Source organism: Gadus chalcogrammus, chromosome 6 (assembly GCF_026213295.1).
Source record: "Gadus chalcogrammus isolate NIFS_2021 chromosome 6, NIFS_Gcha_1.0, whole genome shotgun sequence".
Lineage (NCBI taxonomy): Eukaryota > Metazoa > Chordata > Actinopteri > Gadiformes > Gadidae > Gadus > Gadus chalcogrammus.
Genome location: NC_079417.1, coordinates 3,924,754 through 3,947,079, shown reverse-complemented (window position 1 = coordinate 3,947,079; position 22,326 = coordinate 3,924,754). Strand labels below are relative to the sequence as shown.

Sequence of the window (22,326 nt, the reverse complement as noted above, 5' to 3'; positions counted from 1 at the left end):
CAGACAACTCTTTGAACTTCAGCCTAGAAACACGTTTTGACCTGCTGATGAAAACAAAAACAAAGGGTCAGGGAGATGTTTATTTGATCTGCGATGCGAAGAGGTCTGTTTTGCTTTTCGAGCATATCAAAATACAAATCATAAACAAAAAATATCTGAATGGTGCATGTGGGGACAATATTGTTATCTGTGCTTTGAATTCACACGCCTGATAGCATAGTTAGAAATGTTCAGATGCATGATTCGTCAATGCATTGTATTGCCGGCTTGTTTGGGAATAATCACGGTGGAGCCATTAATCACCCACCGGAGATGAATACTTCAATTATTATTATTTTTTACACGTTCATCTTGCCGTCCAGCAGCGATGGGCATTCAGAAGAACAGTCGTCAGAACCAGAGGATGGGGCTCGCCAGCTCGCTGAGTGGAGGTGGTGGCGAGGTAAGGTTGTAAGGGTTTGGCAACTGACTCCCCCGCGCACACTTACACACCTGAGCAAATTTCTTCTTTCCAGAAGTCGAGCCAGCCAGTCCCTTCGTGTTCAAAGCAATCCCATTCCCACTGTGAGTGTCTCACTTCTCCGGGGAGGATAAAGGGGTTGAAGGGGGGGCAAAGACATACCCTGGCCTGGTCCTTTCAGCCGTGCTGGCCTGACAAAAAATAAAATACATTCATGACTGCTTTTCAACTTTAAATGCGCCGTTACACCTCTCCTTTGCCTGGATGTGAGTGAAGGAGCAGCCAAATATCTGAATTAGTATTGGTGCCAGAGCGAGTTTTTGATGTGAAATATGAGCCAAAGAGCCACTGGGTGGAACCCATTATTTAGAAAGACAGAAAGGGAAGCCACCGAATGGGAAAATACTCAAGTTTAGCAGTGGGGATATTTTCTTCTTTCGAGGACTGCTTTGAGGAATATTGCTCTATGTATTATGTGTAGGAGCCTTGCTTAGTGTGGAAAGGCAAAGCCCTCATTTTTAATGCATATATTAAAGTGGAAACTATTTATACTTATTTTCTAAAGACCAGCATGCTACATTGCTAGACTTTTAGAATCCCCTACATACACACCAAGTAGAGAAAATCATCCAAGTACGCATGTGGGTGTGGGTGTCTATTTAAACAGATATATAGCTATAACGATAAAGAATAATCAAACAGACGTATCATTTAGACAATATCAAATGATCTCCATACACTGAATATAGAATTCTCTACACCATGAACAGAGAATCATCTATGAACAAAGAAAAATCGATGAAAAGAGAATAATATTCAGGTCAATGATTTTGTTAAACTAAAGCAACAAAGGAAAAGCTACATGTCCGGCCGATTCCAGATTGCTTTTAACCCTCCTACACTGTGGTGAAATATTCACCTTCAATGCAGTATAATTACTGCTGTCAAATGTTGTAAATAAGAACATGTCCTTTAGCCTGTCTCCATTATACTGAAATACGTTATTTACAGCCAAACAGTGCCCCCTATTGATTTTCATACAAGCTGCTCAGCAAAAACAATAAATAATCAGTATTGACCATACAGGAAAATCATGACATTTATTCCCAAAAAGTTTTAAATGTCCACTTATTTTCGTGTTTTTCCTAACTTACAAAATCATTTTGTGAAACACACACACAAAGCTTACGATTACAACATGAAGTCATTATGGTGGTTCTTAATGTCGCCTAGTGCGGGAAAGGCGCCCATTAAAAAGGCAGTTAACAGTGTTCCGGGCACCGCAGATATCCTGTCATGGTGACCAATAAATCTATATTAATATCACTCTCTCCACACCGGTAACCGTCCTCATCACTCCACAGTCCATGGATTCGTCAAAGCACATGCGGCGCTCTCCCTTACAGGCGCCATCTACGGGGGGGGGGGGGGGCGAAGCCGACCGGCAGAGCGCTACATCCGGAACACGCCAAACTGGGTCTTCTTCATGGGTGCGTTGAGCGCGGCGCTGAGACTCAGCCCCAGCACCAGCCGGGTGTCCGCCGGGTCGATGATGCCGTCGTCCCACAGCCTTGTCAATCAAAAAACACAAACAGCGAGGCGTTAGACCACCGGACACAATCGAGCACAACCAGGACTTGAAAAAGTCACCACAGTGCTGCAAGTTCTTTTTCCGGAATCACCGTTTTTTTTTCTTCAGCTGTGCTCAACGATAATGAGACAACAACGCCACCACCACCACAAGTGATTTGAAGCACCCACGAAGAGCTGGCAGCATGGTAAGTGTGTCATTCTCCGTGGTAGGCCGGTTCCAAACATTTGAACAAATCAAGGATGATTATTCATTCTCAGACACTGATCCGGAAACCTATTTGTTCGAGCCCGAATTGACAGAGGAGGAACTTCTGGAGCTTGAAACGGGACGCGCAGAGAGAGAGAGAGGGAGTAATGGCTCATCAGTTAGTTGGGGCAGATGCGACACAGGCGAGCGCAAACAAGAGGCTAGCGGTGCGACTGAGGCTCTGTGCGGTGCACGGAGTGGGAAAAAAGAGCATTTATATCATTTTGAAGGCTAGAAATCTCTTGTGAAGAAACTCTGGCTAGAGATTGCGTCAGTGTAAAAGACTCCTTTTTAGCACTGTACCACCCGGCCGTGGTGTTTTGGAAATCCGCCTTTTTAAATGAGGTAGGTAGGTAGGTAGGTAGGTGGGTAGGTGGGTGGGTAGGTAGGTGTGTGACAACTAAATGTCCTTGTGAAGGGTTTCTCCAATACAATATATTCTGTCAAACTTTGAAAATACACTTTGTTCAGATTTGGTGCACGTGGACATGCGTGTTGTCCTACTGAACATGGAAAGCAGGGTGTGTTGTACTACTGGAGGCCCAACATGGGAGACCGACCTGGCACTGCTGAAATAGGGGTTCCCCTCCTCCTCGAAGCGACGCACTATTGGCTCCTTCATGGCAGCCTCCTGTTCTGCCGTGAACTGGGGAGAGATTGTCACGAGTTAGCATCAGGAGGGAATGTAAACCTCCCATTTTAGCAGTAGAGCTTCCACCTACGAAAAATAAATACAATTGTAGCGGTCGTCTGCCTAGACCTATGTAGATAGACGCTGCGATGCTCCTTTGATAGTCAACTCCATGTTTGAGAGGCCGAGGCGGGCCAGTAAACCGCTCCAGTAAACCCGAGAGCTGCGGTTTTACTGGATAAAAAGCCCTTTTCTTACTTACTCTTCAAAAAAGGTAGCGTGAAATAATCAATAACGACAATTTGACAATTTTCGTTGAACGCCTTACAGACAACAACAAAACAGGTTGAGCCTCTGTTCCAATTTGTTTAAAGGGGACGTATTATACCACCAGGTGCGAATGTGATTAGCCTTACAAGCCGTTTCGAAAATCTGCCCCATATGACATCACTAGTGGGCGTGTCCACCTAGTGGACACGCCCATTAGTGATGTCATTAGGGGCAGATTTTCGTAAGGCTAATCACACTCACACCTGGTGGTATAATATGACCCCTTTAATTAATTAACACACACACACACACACACACACACACACACACACACACACACACACACACACACACACACACACACACACACACACACACACACACACACACACACACACACACACACACACACACACACACCTCTTTGCCCTCGCGGGCCTTCTTGTCCTTAGTGATGGTTGCTAGCACTGTGGCAGCCTGCTCCCCCCCCATCACAGAGATCCTCGAGTTGGGCCACATGTAGAGGAACCTTGGGCTACAAGGGGGGGGGGGGGGCAGAGGGTCAGTGTGAGGCCCATTCAACCACTTAGCAAGCCATGTAAAACATGAAGAACAACTGCTTCTACTCTCAGCCGAGGTCAGGTAAAAAAATGGATAAAGAGACAAGTTGCTGACGAATACATTAACGGTGAATCATCGTCATGGTTACCCCCCCCCTTCCCCCCCTTGTGACGCATTTCATGAATCACCTTCCATGCGATAAGAACTTAATTGCACTCATCGGGCCAATGGTTCAGCGATCATGAAATGGATTGTTCGTATCGGACAATTTGGTGACGTCACTGAATTTAACCGGAAATTTCCACGGGTGGGGGGGGGGGGGGGCCTGGTTACCTGTAAGCCCGCCCACACATGCCGTAGTTCCCCGCTCCGTAGGATCCCCCGATGAGGACTGTGATCTTGGGCACGTCGGCGCAGGCGACCGCCATCACCATCTTGGCTCCGTCCTTAGCGATCCCCCCGGCTTCGTACTCACGGCCCACCATGAAGCCTAGCACAGGGAAGGAACGATCACACAAAAACACACGTAAAACAAATGCAGATAAAACCACGCTTCTCAGAAGACGAGTACAGAGATCAGGGTGTCACAAATCAAAAGACAACTTTGTTCTGCCTATTTCTGCTTTCTTATCCTACGTCAGACTGTGCTTGCCCACTTCTTTACACAAAGCCGGGCTAGAGTGAACGTGGCCAGGTCTTCTCTAGCGCTGGTCACTGTCAACAGTGGGCCTCTTATGCGGTCTCGGTTTTTTGCGGTCACGCATGGTTGAGCTGGTGGGATGTCCCCATTACTGAAGTACAACCTCCCACTGCACCACTGAGGCGTTTTAGCGCTTAGCAGTCGACCCGGTTGTCTTTCCGGCCTGGAGGGAGTTGTTTCGGCAGGTGTCGTTTCTTTACGTCTGTGGGAGTAGGCTTTCTTTGTCTTGCCTTCCAGATGTTGAGGTGTTCTTCTGCTGGTGAGGTGTTCAGTGGTTCTACGCTTTGTAAGGTAGCTTCTTACTCAAATTCAGGCAATTTGGTGGAGGTGTGTAGCCATTGAGAGAATTTCTCTCATAGCCGACCTGTTATCTTGCACTCAAGCTCCCCTTGCCACTGTTCTCCCTATCAGGGGAGCCATGCCTAAAGGCTTGATTCCACCGGAGGCGTACGCGCCGCGGGACGGCTGCGCCGCGGTCACCGCTGCTGATCGCTTCCACTCTAATCAATGAGACCATTTCCACCGGGCGCGCCGCGGAACGTTTCAGCAGCGTCCCAGGAGCGGCGTGCTGCGCCGCGGCGCTATCTTTCCGTCCAATTCTATTTTCGCCGCGAGCCGCTGCTAAACCACGTCAATTTCGACAGAGCAGGTCGAGCCGGGCAGGAAGTGAAAAGTAAAAGCCATAGAGCATCCGGTCAATTTTCTAAATAAAACACAATACTCAGCTCATGTAACTTCACATCAACATTATTACGTCATGACCGTTGGCACCAGGTCAGCATTCAATCAATCAAAGGGTCTCAGAGGGTCGGCAACATGGACGACGAGAGACTCATTGTCAAAGTTCAGCAACATGAAGTCATTTATGTACCAAATCATCATTTTTATAAGGAAAATGTCAGAAAGGACAAAGCGTGGCATTTAATTGCAATAGTTTTGGGAGTGGAAGGTGAGTACATTAGGTTTAGGATTTACGCGCCCGGTAGGAATGGACGCAGGGCAGAGGACGCAGCCGTTCCGTGGCGCGTACGCGTCCGGTGGAATCCCGGTGTTAGAGAAGCTAGTCTGCCAGTATCTCTCAAGTCTCAGCCAGTAATACACCTACAGCTAGTTTGAGAGGATCCAAATATGTTTTTTTACAACGCTAAGATCTTCTCTATAAAGTTTGATCGAGTTAAAGTGCATCATCTATATACAGAGCGTAACAAATGGGTAAATTCACAACATTGGAGAGTTGTCTCTTTTATTTTTTTACCCCGCGCAGACTCGATGATCAGTTGATGGAGGAGACAGTATTTTGATTTAGCACGGATGACATATTGTGGTCATTTTAGGATTTAGTACAGTACAATTGTTATATATTGCTCCTTTAAACTCAGAGTTCATAAAGACGCTTCACAGGCCCAAATAAAATCTTGGTTTGATCTGGGTCAAGAATCTGTGTACCCCGCTTTTCAAAACTTATTTTTAAAAGCAGATTAACAAAAAGCAGCTTGATTGATTTTTTTACTTCAACCAGCAACAGAAAAGCAATAAGCAGCGTTTGGTTTGTCTTTTTCACCTTCCAACGTCGATAAAATACTTAGTTATTCCTATTTTATAAATAAAATACAATCTGCTGTTAACCTGACGAGATACCTTATGATAGCTATAAGGTATTTTTTTTTTATCAAAAGCAGAATGTGCAAAAAGATATAATAACATTAATAATTTGTATATCATTTGTTTTTTGGATAATGACATTTTATATTTGATTAATTTGGGTGGAACACTGTCTGCTCTCACTCCATTGACTCACTAAACAGCATGTCATACTGGATAACATTTGATAAATAAAATAGTTTTATGAATTACATTACGTGATGAATTTTCTGTGTTGTTTGAGAAAGTGGCACCAATCAGAATGGAGGCTCATGCATCTCTCATCATCAGGCAAACTATAAGTGCACTACTATTTTCTCCAACAAATGGAGAACCAATGCGATACCCTGTTTGTCAGCTGTAACACTCTGTTCCCTCCATGGGTACATAGTGCCAATAACACCAGGTGCAGCATAAATGTAGAATAAACCAAGGCTTTTGAATGGCCCCGGCGCATACACCATACACTACTCACCGCCCTCAGATGACTGGGACTTGGAGTATGGTGTTGGATGAGGAAGGTGGAGAAATGCCATTTATATCTTACGATACAATAACCAAATTATATATTTTTATAAATTTGTACCACTTTGTTTTTGTAACAACAAAATAATAATGCAGAGTAGATTATCTTGAAGGCTGCCTTACAAGTCTAACAACAGCAGGCTCTTGTCTTGAAAGTATTTGTAGAACTTTGCCGACCCCCGCGTCCCCCTCGCCCGATCGAAAAATAATTTTTGATTAAGTTAATGTTCGACTTGTTGATCTGGTTTCAAAAATAAAAACGATTGAAACGGTGCACACTGCACACTCATTGTCAAGTCATTTTGGCTCAGAAAAAATATATTGTACAGTACGTCAAATACTATTGCGACCAACACGTGATGATTTACACCCAATAATGTAGCGAGTCAAACAAAACACACTTACCGGTTATGTTTTGCAGGAAAATGAGTGGGATCTTACGCTGACAACATAGCTCAATAAAATGGGTCGCCTGTAGAAGAAAAAAAACAAAGTTGTCAACGTTTATTTTCATGGGTAGAGGCCAGGAACACAGAAGATACAATTCAAACAAAGAGATGGGATTTGGACTAAGTAACTAAGTACATGACTAAGTAACACAAGTCAGACTCCAATCCACCTTAATACCAACCAAAAACAAGACAAACAAGCCCTCCCTTCTCAGCCTCAATTCATTTCACAGAGAGATTTTTAAGGTTCTCACACTTCGCAGTAACGCACTAAAATATTAAGCATTCTCTATATTCAGCATCACGTTTGGTACCGATGACAGAGCAAATGACATGGTAGCGTAATCATCGCAGAGCCTGGTACAATTGGTAGAGGGTGCCTGTCACCCTAGAAAAAAGAAATACAAAATGACTACAAAAGTGGGTATCAGGAGTTTAACAACGGAACCATTAGACTGTCAACGGGAGCTGCGATTACCATCCACCACAACAGGAACACTTGAGGCCTACAGTACTCCAGGAGCCAAGAAATTGGGCAACGCTGGGTGTAGTGGAACACAAATCAGACCAGGGCTTTGCCTTTGTCGTTTTAATCCCAGAACCCTTAAGACAGATGTGGATCCACGATGAAAGTAATAACAAATCAGGGTTTGTTTGGCCCGGGATGATGGCTACGCAAAGACCGCGGCCATCCTCCTGTCAGCGCCACAGACGGGTGGTACTGAGGAGACGGCTCTGACAGCTGTCCTGGAAACCTGTCACGTCTCAACTGATTGGATTGTGTCTTCCATTGTGGCCACAACAGATTTAACTCCCGTTGTCTGATAAGAGACGTCTTCTTGTTTTGTTTTATGAAGTATCTGTTTGGTGGTGGGGGAACACAAGGCTTTTATAAATGTGTTGGACTGTATAATTGAAGCCTCTGCACCTCGATGGGGACTTCGGGGAAGTAGGGGGACCAGCTGATGTCCTTTCGTTTGTCTAAATATTAGCTTTTCTGCCCCAACCCCCACCACCACCACCAAGGCATCCAATTGCATTTATTCAAATGTCATCTTGCCAAATCAAGAGGCGAGCGAGTCTGAAGTGTTATTTCCAATTGACTGGGGAGGCAGCGGTCAAACCGCCACCAGTCACACATCTCAAACGTGTCAGGCCGGATTCAAATTGGTTTTATTTTAAAGGATTCGCTCGGTGTGAATCTATGCATTTCTTGACCCCAGCGATGCAAAGTGGCAATGTTGCCTCCCCGGCTAACGAGTACAGGCTCTCTAGTGGACGACAAATGGGCACTTGCTTTCGGTGGCATGAAACGTCCGTGGTTGTTCAAAAGGAAAGTGAAACAGGGAGGAGAGACGGTTGCTTTTGCCTTTAGAATCCATCCCTCAAAGCCATTCATCCGGGCCACTGGACGACCCTCTAATTTCTTTTAACTTCCTTCTGCGTTGGTTCCAACGTTTTATTTTGCTATTGCTCAAAACACAAGAACTGTTTGCCAAAAGTAAGACAGACATGGAATATTACCTTCTTCGCAGACTCTGAAAACAGCACTCCATTGTTGCCGATGATTCCAACGGGGTAGCCGAAGATTCTGGAAAAACCTGAAAACAGTCGGACAATAAAGTCAGACAGAGGACGGAACTTGAAGGAATGGGAATGTCTGCACTGCAGTGAGAGAATGGAAGAATATAGTAACCTGTAACAAGCGTATCCCCGTAGAACGCTTTGAACTCATCAAATTTACTCCCGTCCACGACCCGGGCAATTACCTGGAACCAGGAGGACACGAGAAATGTTAACACTGATGCAGAATAAAACATCACTTTTAACTCTCGGTTAAAGGGTGATTGCATGCAGAGCTATTGTTAAACAAATTAACTAATCACATTTTCTTTGCCATTTGACAAATAATGTTTGTGAGGCAAAGGGTGTTACCGTGGTTCAAGTATAACAAACAGATTATTCGTCCAGAAAGAATTGGTACGTTTCACAGTATTTGGGCAGGACCTAAACTGTAAGCACTGCCGAATGAAGAAAGGACTCACACACATATTCAAATGGCTTTGTTCTTACATAACATAAACTTGACACACACACACACACACACACACCATCCCCAACCAACTGAGGCCAAATTCAAATCCAGGCGAAGGTTTTGGACTTCGACAGTGCAAAACCTGAGAGAGAGTGCGAGTGGGAGTGTGTGTGTGTGTGTGTATGTGTGTATGTGTGTGTGTGTGTGTGTGTGTGTGTGTGTGTGTGTGTGTGTGTGTGTGTGTGTGTGTGTGTGTGTGTGTGTGTGCATGAGTGAGCGCGTGTTACCTCTCTAACATCAAAGTTACGCTTGAGATTTGCCCCGACGATGCCGTACAACTCATCTGCCGGGTAGAGAGGGGGCTCTGACGGCTCGATGGTCACCTTAGGGGGGAGAACAAAACGATGGCAGACGTGTTACGGATGTCTAGACATGGGTTATTGTCACAGGGCTCTGCTTTGGCTGCTTCTCCTTCTTTGAGAACTCAATGTGTGATTCACCGACTCCCACTCATGAAGGTCCCCGGCTGATTATGTATAATGTGGTGCAAAAAAAAACAAAAAAACACAGAACATTGGCTTGACTTCTGATGTAACTAAACATGCAGTCCAATGATCATTGAAAAATAAAGAAAATCATCCTTATCCTTTCAACTGTTAAATGATGAATACTACTCTACACTTCCATGATATGCATTGCTTTCCCTCTTACATCTCTGCCAAAAACAAGTCCTCGAGGGAAACGTGTTAAATGGTTCGAAGGACTACAACTTGCTTGTTTTGATAAGCATAATTTACCCACAGCGGGTCACCACTGAAATACGCCACGCAAAATACATCTAACAAGGAGAAAATGTGGACTCCCACTGCCGTCTCAGCAGGCTAACAACGCCTTGATTTCACAAACAAGTCACACGTTGAAACAAGGCCTTGGTCGACGTCGCGGGTTTGCTCGTGCAGACGGTCGTCATGACGGTGAGACCTGCCTCCATGTTCTTCCTGTAGTTGAGGTTCCGGACGGCCTTCCGCGCCAGGTGTAGAGCGTGGTTGTCGTCTAAGGCGTAGTGATCCGTAACGCCAGACTTCCTGTGGAACGGGAAACCCATCTGATTACACATTAGCATACATGGGAGGCTTTGCAGATTACAGATCAAATCAACGATCACGTATGATATGCTTCAGGATACAATTAACTGCATAACACACGTGTTGTCGTGGTCTATCATAGTCGGAGGCTCGATTAAAGTTGAGCAGGCGTTGAAATTTCCATTTATTTAAAATGCTTTAGCTGATCTCACATACATCCTACATGAAGACAAACACAACTAACATAGTAAAACCAACTTGAAGGCTCTTACAAGCCTGTAAGGATGGGCATAGAACAAGACTATATTCTGGCCTTCTCATATCCCCCTCCAACACCAACCATAGCCAGGCTTAAATAAATAAATATCACTTAATAACAATCACACACTAAAACAGTCAGAAGTCCCCTTTAATGTATAACTGAAATATAATAAAAATCCATTACCTTACTCTAAAAGCCTGCAACGACATACATGTCGCACATACTATTGCCAGAAATGGAAATACCCCTTTAATGGGACAGCCTCGACCACCGCGATCCCCTGATATAAATACCAGGGGTGACGGGAGAACTGTGGCGAGTATGACTGACTGAAGTTGTGACATTACTGATCACTGGTAGCGGTTACCAAATGGTTGGATGTAAATAATTCATACAATGAAAAGCAGATGAACAGAAATGATCATTGGTGCAAATTGTCGCGGTGTTCACACAAAAAAAAAAAGTGAGTTGGACCATCTTTGACTTCGTCCTTGAGATGTTGAAAATATTCCCTTTGCTTTCATGCCGTAGCGCTTGCTCCATAGTGCTGTCAGCACGCCGCACGAGAGTGACGATCGCGTAGCGCCTTGTCACACATGCAGACACGCATTGTAAATTCACGCGTGGTATTGCTAAATTAGAACAATTATAATACATATTATTTCATGCAAATTATCAATTAATTTACATGCAAGCCATATGGGCTTTAATGAAATGTGATTAGCGATCATACAAATGGGAACCAGCCTTTAGATTCACTGCAGTCCTATCCAGAGCCACATCCTTGTCTCGCAGCGACTACTATATATTCCCCAATCACTGTCCATTAGCCGTGTGGCACCAGCACAGGGAACAGCGGCTCAGACAGGGCGCTGGGAGGTCATGGGGAGGCTGCTTCCTACAATAAAAGACCGGTCTCTTACCTGCAGTGAAGATCAGCCCCGCCCAGGTCTTCAGCGGACACCTCTTCTCCGGTGGCAGCTTTCACCTACATCGAGAAGGAGAGATGTTCACTCTCACAAGCGTACACCGTACCAGAAACGTTCCATGCACCGAGCCTCAATTATGAATCGTGAATCATGTTGAATCAAGATGATTTTGAATCTAATCGTTGCCCCCAAGAAACAAAATCAAGAATCAAAATCAAAACAAATCATGACATACCGAAAGAATTCCGCCCCTAGCTAGTCTAGACTAGCTAGTCTAGACTAGCTAGGGGCGGAATTCTTTCAGTATGTCATGATTTGTTTTGATTTTGATTCTTGGTGGGTAACGATTCGATACAAAATCAACTTGATTCACGATTCAAAATTGATTCTGGATTCAGTAGATACTTGTGCTAATTTCCGGATCCACACCAGTGCTAAGAAAAGGCGATGGTGCAAATGACGTCTTGCAACGTAAAGTATAAATAGGATTATGTTGTTTTTAATATTTGAAAAGGTACTATCAAATGAGTGCAACAGTGTTAACAGTCAAAGGTCAATTTTTGGAAGTTGTGAATCAATTTCGAATCATAGAAAATATCTTGATTCTGTGTTTCCCCTACACCCCTAACCAGTTCCTAAGATAATAACCGATGTCTGCGGGCCAGGAAACAGTCGAGTTCCTGAATGCGTATCCGTGCTGCCTTGGGTAATTACCGCATCAGGGCTCTCAGATGAGATTAGACAGCAGTCTATTAGATGTTCCAGGAACAAGATCTACATGTGGTGATGAAGCTACACTGTGGTGCTACACTGCGGAGCCAAGAGGCAGATAGCATGAGCGCTGCCAACCACTCAGCCTTTTACCATAACCAGAGAAATTAACCAGAGAAGAGGCACTGGCCTTTCGTTAGCCATCCTTCCATCCTTTTATAACGCAGTCGTGCGTTATAATCTCGTCGTGTCGTTCATATAGTGGGTCGTCTGTGTTTCCACAGGCAAATGATCCCTTGGAGATTTTAATTTGCATACCTAAGCCTTACATATATTCATTATACTATGTAGTCATTAATTAAAATAATTGATCCATCATTATTTATTTATTTTTCCCTGAAATCCAACACCACATGGGTCCTCCTGACCCAGAGAATTGAAAGCTCTGAAAGGGCGCACTCCCACTAGGCCTTCTGTACCGTGCCCAAGTCTGTTTCCCACCTGTAACGTGCTCAAGTCTGGATTGTTTGGCTAGTGTGAGCACGCCAACCGTACTCAAGTCCAGTTCAAATACAGTACAGATGCTCATGAGCCGACACGCACACACGCACGGCTACTCAACCTGAGCTGGATGACATAGTCCATGCGACCCTTCATTCCCATTAAAACAGTAAACATGACTGCAAGCGGTTCACGTTGGTGCGATTGTCAAGATGAGGTGGATCAGGGAGAAGTCGGGGCTGCGCACGGAGTCTAGACCTCTTTAGAATAATTTGCACACTCCCGAATGTTTAGTTTTTTTTATGAATGAAGACACCCGCATGCAAGAATCAGTTCACGTCTAAGTGTAGGCTACAAACGCGATTAACTATTTACAAGTGCAACACACTTGCACAACATTTTGTTTTTTTTCCCCAGACAAAAGCCTCGTAAGGACAGTTCCTCTGCGACTCTCTCGTAGATCGCACCATCTTTCAACGTCTTTGTTTCACACGAATGCATCTCCTTCTCTCACATGATCAGCAGCAGCTTCACTTTCTCTCCAGTTAGAAGTTAACTGCTCATGATCATATCGCTGCGTTGTCTCTGTGGAGACACTACTACACAAGCCCCCCCCCCCCCCCCCCCCCGGAACCGCGGAGCCATCGCATTTACAACAGAGTTAAACCCAATGAACCACCAATGTGTGCAGGGTCCGGGAGGGTAAATTGGGGTTCTAGCTCAAGCAGGCAATTTACCTCGGGGAGTGTAAACGCGCGGACCGTGCCGCGAAAAAGGCGTGCATAAAACGGCCTATTAGGCAGTGTAAAAACGCTCAGTGAGAGAGGGCTGTATCTGAGTAGGACGGCTCCAAAAAAGCAAGAAAGTCAGTGAAGGGTCAACTGTGTTCTCTGTGTTGTTCTACTAAGCAGCGGACGCTTGGTGGTGACGTATGACGACGTGATGACGGTTGTACAGGAGGCAACCGTACTCAGGCCCAGTTGAGATTGCCTAGTGTGCGCAGCACAGACCAGCGCACAGCGGAGGGGGGGGGGGCACCTGTACCGTGCTCAAGTACATTCGTACTTGAGCACGGTACAGATGTCTTTTTCGGCTGGGGGTCCAATCAACCTTTGCCACGCCACCCGTCACCGCCACGCCCATCCTCACCTGCCCGCATCCACGCAGAGCAACACACCATTGATGCCGGCGTTCTCTGTAACATAGCGAGGACGTGACCCTACCAGAGGCGGTCCTCCCAGGAAAATGGTTCCTTGCTTGCGCACGATGATGCTCTCGTCGGCCATGGCTGGTACGTAGGCTCCGCCGGCAGTGCACGAGCCCATCACCACCGCGATCTGTGAGGGGGAAGGCTGGCGGTTAGCAGACTCACTCTGGGAACCATAAGCCCGTTCAGAGGTTTGCTGTGCGTTCTGGGTGGACCACAAACAGCAGGCCGATGGAGGAGTTGAAAACGGGTAAAAGGCTGAGACGGGAGCGAAACCAGCAGCGGTCGCTAAACTACTGATGTTCCAAGTTTCAGGAATGCTGACCACGGCGCTTTTCCGGCCCTCATTTATCAGGGCGAGGTGAATGATTCTTAAAGCCCCTGGGCTACAATTATTAAATTATCGTCCATGCAACACACAAGAAATCTTAAAATACAGCCCTGCCTCATTCACGTGGCAGATGCGTTGCATGGCTACAAACGATACCCTTATTTTTCATTTTCGGGTCACGCTTCAAACATGAACCAGAGCTTTTGCTTTGTATGTTTTGGGTTTCACAGATAGAGGCTTGTAGACTAACGTCACAGTTTTATCCTCAACAGTTGAATCTTTCAGATGTAGGGGAGAAGGGATATAAAGGGACATCGGCATAATTTTTCAATATGGAGGCTTTCAAAACAGGGTCAAACTCGCTTGGCATCCCAGACTCCACGGTAATTAATGTTGACAACGCTGCCAAATATTTCATCGGGCCCTCAGAAAGGCCAGTCCCCGTCCGGACGAGAGGAATTAATAGAGTCCCTGCTCTTTGTGAATCCCCGGGCCGGTAAACACGCGGTGACACCGGTCACCTCTCGACCTCCGTCTATTTACGCTGCGCCGAGGCGCCCGCAGGCATCACCTTCCTATGATTACAACCGCCCTCGTGTTCCGGAAGCTTCCGCTTCTCACCCAACACAGCCAGTAAGACGACTCTAAATCTCAGACTCAAATAAACAAACACAAAAACAAACTGGGCACAAAACTGATTGCACATCCGTGTGAGGTGCGACCAGAGAACCTCTGTTGGCAAGTACTCGGTTGAACTGTGGCATTCACTTTTTCAGGACGTTTTTTTTTTTTTTTTTTACGTGTTGCAAAGCTTCTCTCTCTGTTTCACTTGCCTTTTGTTTTCCGCCCGACTTCATCCATTTTTCATCCCCTATGATTACGTTATAGTAGTGTAGCGCAGCAGGGTCTATGACTTCCAGTCCAATCGGCTAACAGAGTTGGGGCCTTCCTATGTGCCTCGCAATAAAAACTAGAAACTAAAATATGGAGCGACAAGAATAAAATGAACCCAATTTCGATATCAATCATTTCCTTGTTTCAATGGTTCGTTCACAGAGCAAGCAATGGAAAAAGATATATAATAAGACTACAATTTATTGGAGGGAAAACACAAAATCACGACCGTCAAAACTCACCTGGGCCAGACCCTCGGATGACAGCCTTGCCTGGTTGAAAAAGATCCTTCCAAAGTGATCCCTGTCAGGGAAGACATCGGCCTGCCTGGGCAGATTGGCTCCGCCGGAATCCACTGGGAACGCAGGGAGAGAGCGCCATCATCGGCTGCTCGGCTGACCTTTGATGTGTGGCCTGTAGCAATGTGCTGTAAGACCTTTCATTCCTTTGTACAGTCTAGTCCGACCTACACGCCCGCCCCGGGTGCGGCCGTTTAGGCTGATCAAAGCTGATGCATTGTGGAAGGATGCAGACCTTTTTCCCCCCGGGCCAATAGACTCGCACACACAATTAGCCAGTTGAGATATGGCCCATTGGATTTTCATTCATCATGTAAAATACAATTTTGCGCCGCTTAACGGATTCTCCGGTGTTAACAAATACACGCCTAATGTTATTATCCGTCTCATCAATAATCATAGGCTTAATCATTTCTTCACTGTAGCTCCGTAAACAAAAGGAGCTAAACAGAGTCCTTTGGTGAGACGGGAGCAAGTAATAACAGCGATAACAAATTTCAAATCCACCCCGAAAGAAAATAAGTGGAAAAGCAGGCAAAAGCCCCCGCACATTAATCGTACGGTGCTTTATTTGGCCGTGTCAGACTCGATAAATGGGGCCCAATCTTTCGGGAGCCCCGAGGGCTTCATCCGGGCAGTGCTTTTCTTCGGTGGCGGCACCCAGGCAGGAATCACTAGGTCAGGCTTAAAACCGCCCTCTCTCTCTCTACATTCGTGAGCTTCATCTTGGAATGCCGCGTCCACCGACAAACCAACACTGATAATGGAGCGTTTACTCGTTCCATGTTGCCCATTATTCAAACCGGAAAAAGTCTATAAAGAGCTGCCTTCGTCTTTAAACGTGAACTTCTCTTCACTTTTTGAAGCAACAACATCAACAACAAAGTTCTGTTTCCAAAGTAGTGCGTCAATTAATGACAACGTGTCTATGGTAACAGCTTTAAAGTATCCCATGGCAACATCTTCTCCTATACAGCTAGCCCTGATTAGGCACTCTTTTACGACCCAGTAAAAGCAAAGATCACCCACTCACCCAGATATATGCACGGCAGGTGGTTCTGCTGGGCTATTTCCTGTGCGCGGAGGTGCTTTTTCACTGTAACAGGGTAGTATGTCCCTCCTTTGACTGTGGCGTCGTTGGCAACAATGACACACTCCACTCTGTGAGGGATGAGACGGCACAAGAGCTATACACTGGATCCCTGGTAATGGAGCTTGTGCATCACAACCAAGCAGCAGCCATGACGGAGGAGATGAGTCGTTTCTTAACGGCCTTTGTGGCGGTGCGACGTAGGCGGATGCAGCAATGCCGCCGTTCTAGGTCAATGGGAAGGAATGGGGTTTCAATCTCGCAAAGCCAATAAATATTTTTTTCATTCGGTTGGGCTCCCAGTGGCTAGTTCATCTTCATGCTATGTATTTTCTGAGGTCCTGGTTGACCTTTTTATTTTCTTTTATAACACTGCAATGTGCAACAGTTCAACTAGCTCGTAGCTTAAAATAACCAGGACATATCTGTAGCCAATGCTGATCGATAGCGACTACAATAATGTTACCAATAAAATCACATCCTGTTACGGATGTGTTCTACAAATTACAAACACTGGCCAACAACCTCTCTCTTTGTTTACAAGAATCGTGCCATGGACACGCCATAGTACAGCTGTGCTCACACGGTAGCAGAGCAAGCTAGCGAGGAAAAAGTGTACAGAACACTTTTAATCTGTTATTCTCCCACCTATTAACTGGGAGGAGTTCAGTCTATCACAATGCTATTTAATAGAATGTTTATACATTTTGGCTACAGACAAGATGGACATATTAAAGTCCAGCCGTCAACTCGCCAAATATGGTGTGTTTCATCCGCTATAAATCTTTCAAAACTGTGATGCTCCATTGGAGATTGATCTACACCCTCTAAACGGTCGTGTGTTTTAGCCAAAGGGTGACCTCACAGACGCTACCACCGTCAACACAACACGGCGCCTCTAGACTTGGCGCACTGAAACTTAGGCTAGACCACAGTGGGATGCACTCGACTGGTTTCAGACCACACTTGTTCAGCCCCTCTTTGTTAGAACTATTGATCGTTTGGATACGCTGTGTGATTGTTTGGCTGCAGAACACTCGGGCAACACTTCTTTTAAGAGTGGCTCGGCTGGATCGGGCCGCTTCCACTTCTATTGTGTTGCGAGAAGCTGCAACTGGCTAAGAGAGTCAGACAAGGTCTAAAAACAGGGTAGATGGCAACAAGATTATTGATAAAAATGAATAGAATAGTTGCCAGTCAATTATTTTTTCGTAGTCTTGTTGCTTGTTATCCATATTGGTGCAATGGCGTCAGGGTTAGTTACCAAAACAGGAACTGACCCTGTGGAAAGTTTCAAGTTTCAAGTTTCAAATTCAGCATTTTTCTGGGTTAAGAAATGGAGAGAGACAGGACAGTTTAGTGAAGAATAGGACTGCCATGTTGCAGAGGATTGCAAGTAGGCATCAAACCTTTGGTCACTCACTACGAGGCTAACCGTCTAGCTGGTTACAGAGCACTAGCAGGTTGAGACACCAGGTTTGGTTACGGATGCAAAACGGCATCCGACCTCATTTAAAAAGATATTCAAGGGATTCTTACCCTGAAACCCGTCCGATTCCAGTGATGATACCCCCAGCTGGGACCTCTTCTTTGCCGTACAACTGATATGCTGCAAACTGGGAGAACTCCAAAAATGGCGTCCTGGCGACAAGAGGGGAAGCAGTACATTGTTTAAATATAAAGCATAATGTTACTAGATAATAACCATCAGTACATTAACTACATACATTAACTTGTATGCGATTCAAGTTTTATTTCATTGAACACATGGGTTATTATAGAGACTACAGTGTCATGGAGGAACTATTGAATGTGATGTTTATTATTAAACAAACTAAATGTGTATAAGTGCCTGTTGAAGCAGAGCAGTACCCAGGATCCAGAAGTCTGTCTATGCGTTCTCTGGGTAGGAGCTTGCCCCGAGATACGTGAAGGTTCCTGGCCTTCTCTCCTCCACCTGAATCAACCAAAGCAGGCTCTGTTCATTATCACACCACAGGTGAGAACCACGTGCCCTTTTACATCCACTAATGTTTATCAAATTCATATTATGAGGCTTTATAAGAACATTACATTAAACATTAACCGCATAACATAGTAGGGTCTACAGCTTTATCCTCTCATGAATCCTGACACTTACCAAGTTTGACCTTCTCTGACCGGGTTTTTAGTTCTTCAACGAGAGCTTGCATTTGCTCATAATTTTTCTGAAAATACAAATATATCAAATCGGTCAAGGATTTCACAAAAAAAGCTTGAGAACACTATGATGTTGCCAACAGATTGCATCTGCCACATAACTATCTGCCACAAAAACAGATTCTGCTGAGGTGGCTAACAAAGGAGGCAGTTATGTTTAATCGATTGGGTCAGGAAAAGTTATACCTGGATTTGGTTTCTCATGCATTCTTCGGATTGTGGAAGCAGGAATAATCATTTATATAATGTGCTCATAACTCAAGTTTATCGTTAGTAAATTCTTTATTTTTTGCTGTGGCTCTACGCCAGCATGTATATTATTTATACTAGTAGGCAACATATCAAGACAGGTGTCAATCATGCTTCACTTTCTATCGGTTCAGCTCAGTGTCTAGGGCTTTGATTGAGTGTATCTGAAGGTGTTCTTCCATGTATGACATGTTGACAGCTTATACAATGCAAGGATCCTTTATCAGATCTCATAACATAATAGGTCCTCAATTCTTCAAGTATGGTCAAGTCTAGCCAGGGTTCAGCAAAAACGAGATTCAATAAATAGCATCTGCTTCTGTGCAATGATGATGGAATTATACACCAACAGAATAATAAAGACTATACCGCCACCATGTGTTATTTTTTGGTTTTGCAGCAACATAACAATATAATTGAAACGCTATTCCATAACTCACTTTATTTAAAAAATAGTTTGGAAAAGTATCACCCATAGTATAACATTAAAGCCTAGTATTTTGATATGTTTATTTCTATTGTGTGTTGGGTGTTAGAGATATTGTGGCTTACATGTATTGTCATTTATTCGGTTAAAATATATCACCCTAAAGCACCACTGAGTCTAAAACATATCTAACGTACCTGGTTCCATATAAATCAATAAAATGTGGGGGGCACAGTATAGGCATCATATTAGTGATGCTAAGACCTTTACCCCTTAATGTCTCAAGGTTTGACCTCACCGAGGAAAGTGAGTCGGCAAAGTGTTAACTAGGAGTGTATTTTATATGATTTGCTCGTAAGGTGCATGTGACCGTCTGTGAGTATTCATGGATAATATAATGTCTTCGAGTCATCCAAGAAGGTATCATACAAGTGAGCTGTCAAATACAAAACATGCATGTTTGTATTAGCCAAGTTTAGCACTAATGTGTACCTGGTAGTCCGCAGACTGGGAGTCAGGGGCCGAGCCGAGCGTCGCTACTTGGTCCCCATAGTAAGTCCTGGAGGAGGCCAAGCCAACGCTTCTGCAGCGGAGCAGCCATGGCCTGACCTTCTGCAGAAGCATGTTGCAAAAGTTACCAGCAGTTCACTTGCAAAGCAACTGTCTTCTCTGCTAGCAGGTTAGCCCTACCACAAAATCTCTTCTTCTGGTGTTGTACAGAAGTGGGGGTTATTATCGCCACCTAGTGGCATGAGTTTGTACTTACTTCAATTTAACTTGATTGGAAATTAATCAAGTTAAATTGGAAAAAGATTGGAAATTAATGAAAAGGTTACTTATGTGGTCCTACACAATGCAATTGTTGTTATCTTTCAAGATTTAGTGATAGTAAACATGGGATGTGTTATGTGGAATAGCTGCAGTATTCTCCTTGGAAGATATTTTCGGTCTATGCCTACCACATATTTTAGCCAGGCTGTACAAACGGTTGCAACCAAGCATATGCTTAGTGATTTGCATGATAGATAGGAAACGTGACCTCACTTGATATAAGTAAAGTTAATAGAATATAAGATGAAACTGAATGATTCTAGACAAAATGTTGATCCACCATCTCAGCTAAGTAAGTGATATTCTTCTTAGAAGAAAACACTGTGATAAGTTACAAAGTTATAATGTGAAGGCAAAGTGCAAAAGAGCAAAACAGCGGAAAACGGCATTTTGTTGTTACCCCTAGAGAACGAGTTAAAGGGGCCCTATCTTACCGTGTTGATAACCCATGGTGCTTGGTTGATAAGCCATTACAAGACATTTTAAAGTCGCGCCTTTAGTGACATCACTCATGGGAGTGGCCTGTGGGTTTGGTAGATCAGTCAACTGTGACCTACACACAGACCTCTGCTGAGTGGTCACAGCAAGCAGCATTTTATTTACAAATCAGTCCTGGAACAGCCCTGATCAAGTTGAAAACAACATGAAATGTACAAATGAAATGATAATATTAGTCTGCCATATTCTCGGTTACATCTTCAACGTTGTTCTGTAATCAATAGGCCTATCATGCAGATTTGAAATATAGAAGGAGAAAAAAAACCGTTTATGAATTATAATTGGAAGCTAAAGTTGGTTTTAAGTGGGGGATCGGAGCCTAAAAGCTTCAATGAAAAGCGATGAAAACTCTTGACCCGTGAAGTGCTTTATTCCTAGTGAGAGTGCGGCTGGCAGATTGGCTGAAGAGCTTTCCACACAAGAGCTTTTTGTTCCGTTACTCAGAAGGGCCCTTTCAACTCCTACACTGGCCACCTTTTCGATCAACGTGCGTGGAAATGCCCGTGACCTCCACACACGCGGCGGCTACTGTTTTCTTAGGAACTGTACAATCCTCTCTCCTTCTCTCCGAGTGAGCTCACGTCCCTGCCGCCGTCCTGGCGCTCGTCTGCTGTTGCGCAGCGACCATCCAAGCCGGTCGATCGTGATTGCGTTGCCATGCGTATTCATACAACAACACTGGGCTGGCTGCTCACAATATTAGGTGGTCAACATGGATAAACACATTTAAGTTTCTGTGATCGTCATTTTCATGAGGAGAAGTATGAACTCGATATGGCATAGCCGTCATCTGGAAATTGTGATCCAATGCTGTTCCATTAATTAACAAATAATCTGCTTATGAATGTAATGAATTAATACTTTTTTATCATGTTGGAGTTCAGTTTAACATTAGCCTATTAACCAGGCATCCCTACCAAATCAACTATATTCAATAAGCATGTGGTATAAATTATTGGATTATCAACCAGTAAAAAACTGGGTGGGGAAATTGGGTCCCCAGGGGATCTAAAAGGCTCCAGAGGTACCTCTCTACTAATATCAAGACAAATAAGCCGTAAGAAAATGTATACTTTTCAAAATAAGCAATATTGATTGTTCGTTCTTCGGTCTTCCCACAGTGGAGAAACCCTGTTTTGTGTTAACATCTACACACACACACACACACACACACACACACACACACACACACACACACACACACACACACACACACACACACACACACACACACACACACAAACACAGACACACACACACACACACACACACACACACACACACACACACACACACACACACACACACACACACACACACACACAGGCTGGTCATCCCCTCAGAAAATGACACAGAAGACGATTTACAACAGCATGGTCCACTTCCCAAGAAGAACCACATCATTAAAACAGGATTGAACCATTTGTCCTATCATATCCCACCAAGGGGAAGAGAGAGTCAAATATAACCACTTGAATAAATGATGAAGCTGGAAGTCCGTACCAATCTTATATCTTATTAAAAGAGTCTGACCAAAAGTACTCTTCTGCTTCAACCTGGGCTTGTGGTGGCTCTTATAATTGAGTTCCTCATTAGTCTGACAAGGCGCTATAACAACGCACAATTTAAAATGCTACAGCATTATAATAGACGATTATGAGATATAACTCTTGTTACTTGATAAAATGGAATTTGCCTATT

The 22,326-nt window shown here is 44.5% G+C and overlaps 1 protein-coding gene across 1 annotated transcript; it reads right to left on the bottom strand.

Annotated features, from left to right (window-relative positions):
- Window positions 1-516: 516 nt before the first annotated feature.
- Window positions 517-20,018, bottom strand: mccc2 (methylcrotonyl-CoA carboxylase subunit 2). The gene is made up of 17 exons (XM_056592541.1): window positions 19,789-20,018; window positions 18,562-18,628; window positions 18,294-18,378; window positions 17,961-18,062; window positions 16,365-16,492; window positions 15,275-15,387; window positions 13,824-13,937; window positions 11,383-11,447; window positions 10,098-10,197; window positions 9,400-9,495; window positions 8,774-8,846; window positions 8,602-8,678; window positions 7,034-7,100; window positions 4,096-4,252; window positions 3,622-3,736; window positions 2,861-2,946; window positions 517-2,030 (listed from the first exon to the last, which is right to left on the bottom strand). Exons 1-17 carry the CDS (start codon window positions 19,918-19,920, stop codon window positions 1,913-1,915), a joined length of 1,695 nt encoding a protein of 564 aa, XP_056448516.1. The 5' UTR covers window positions 19,921-20,018; the 3' UTR covers window positions 517-1,912.
- Between the last annotated feature and the right edge of the window lie 2,308 nt (window positions 20,019-22,326).

What these genes read in the sequence shown, in the direction of transcription:
- mccc2 (XM_056592541.1), bottom strand. Translation starts at nt 19,920, where the DNA reads ATGCTTCTGCAGAAGGTCAGGCCATGGCTGCTCCGCTGCAGAAGCGTT. An exon ending in CATCCGAGGGTCTGGCCCAG is followed by an intron (nt 13,938 to 15,274) that starts GTGAGTTTTGAC and finishes TCCCCCTCACAG; the next exon opens with ATCGCGGTGGTGATGGGCTC. An exon ending in ACTACAGGAAGAACATGGAG is followed by an intron (nt 9,496 to 10,097) that starts GCAGGTCTCACC and finishes CTCCCCCCTAAG; the next exon opens with GTGACCATCGAGCCGTCAGA.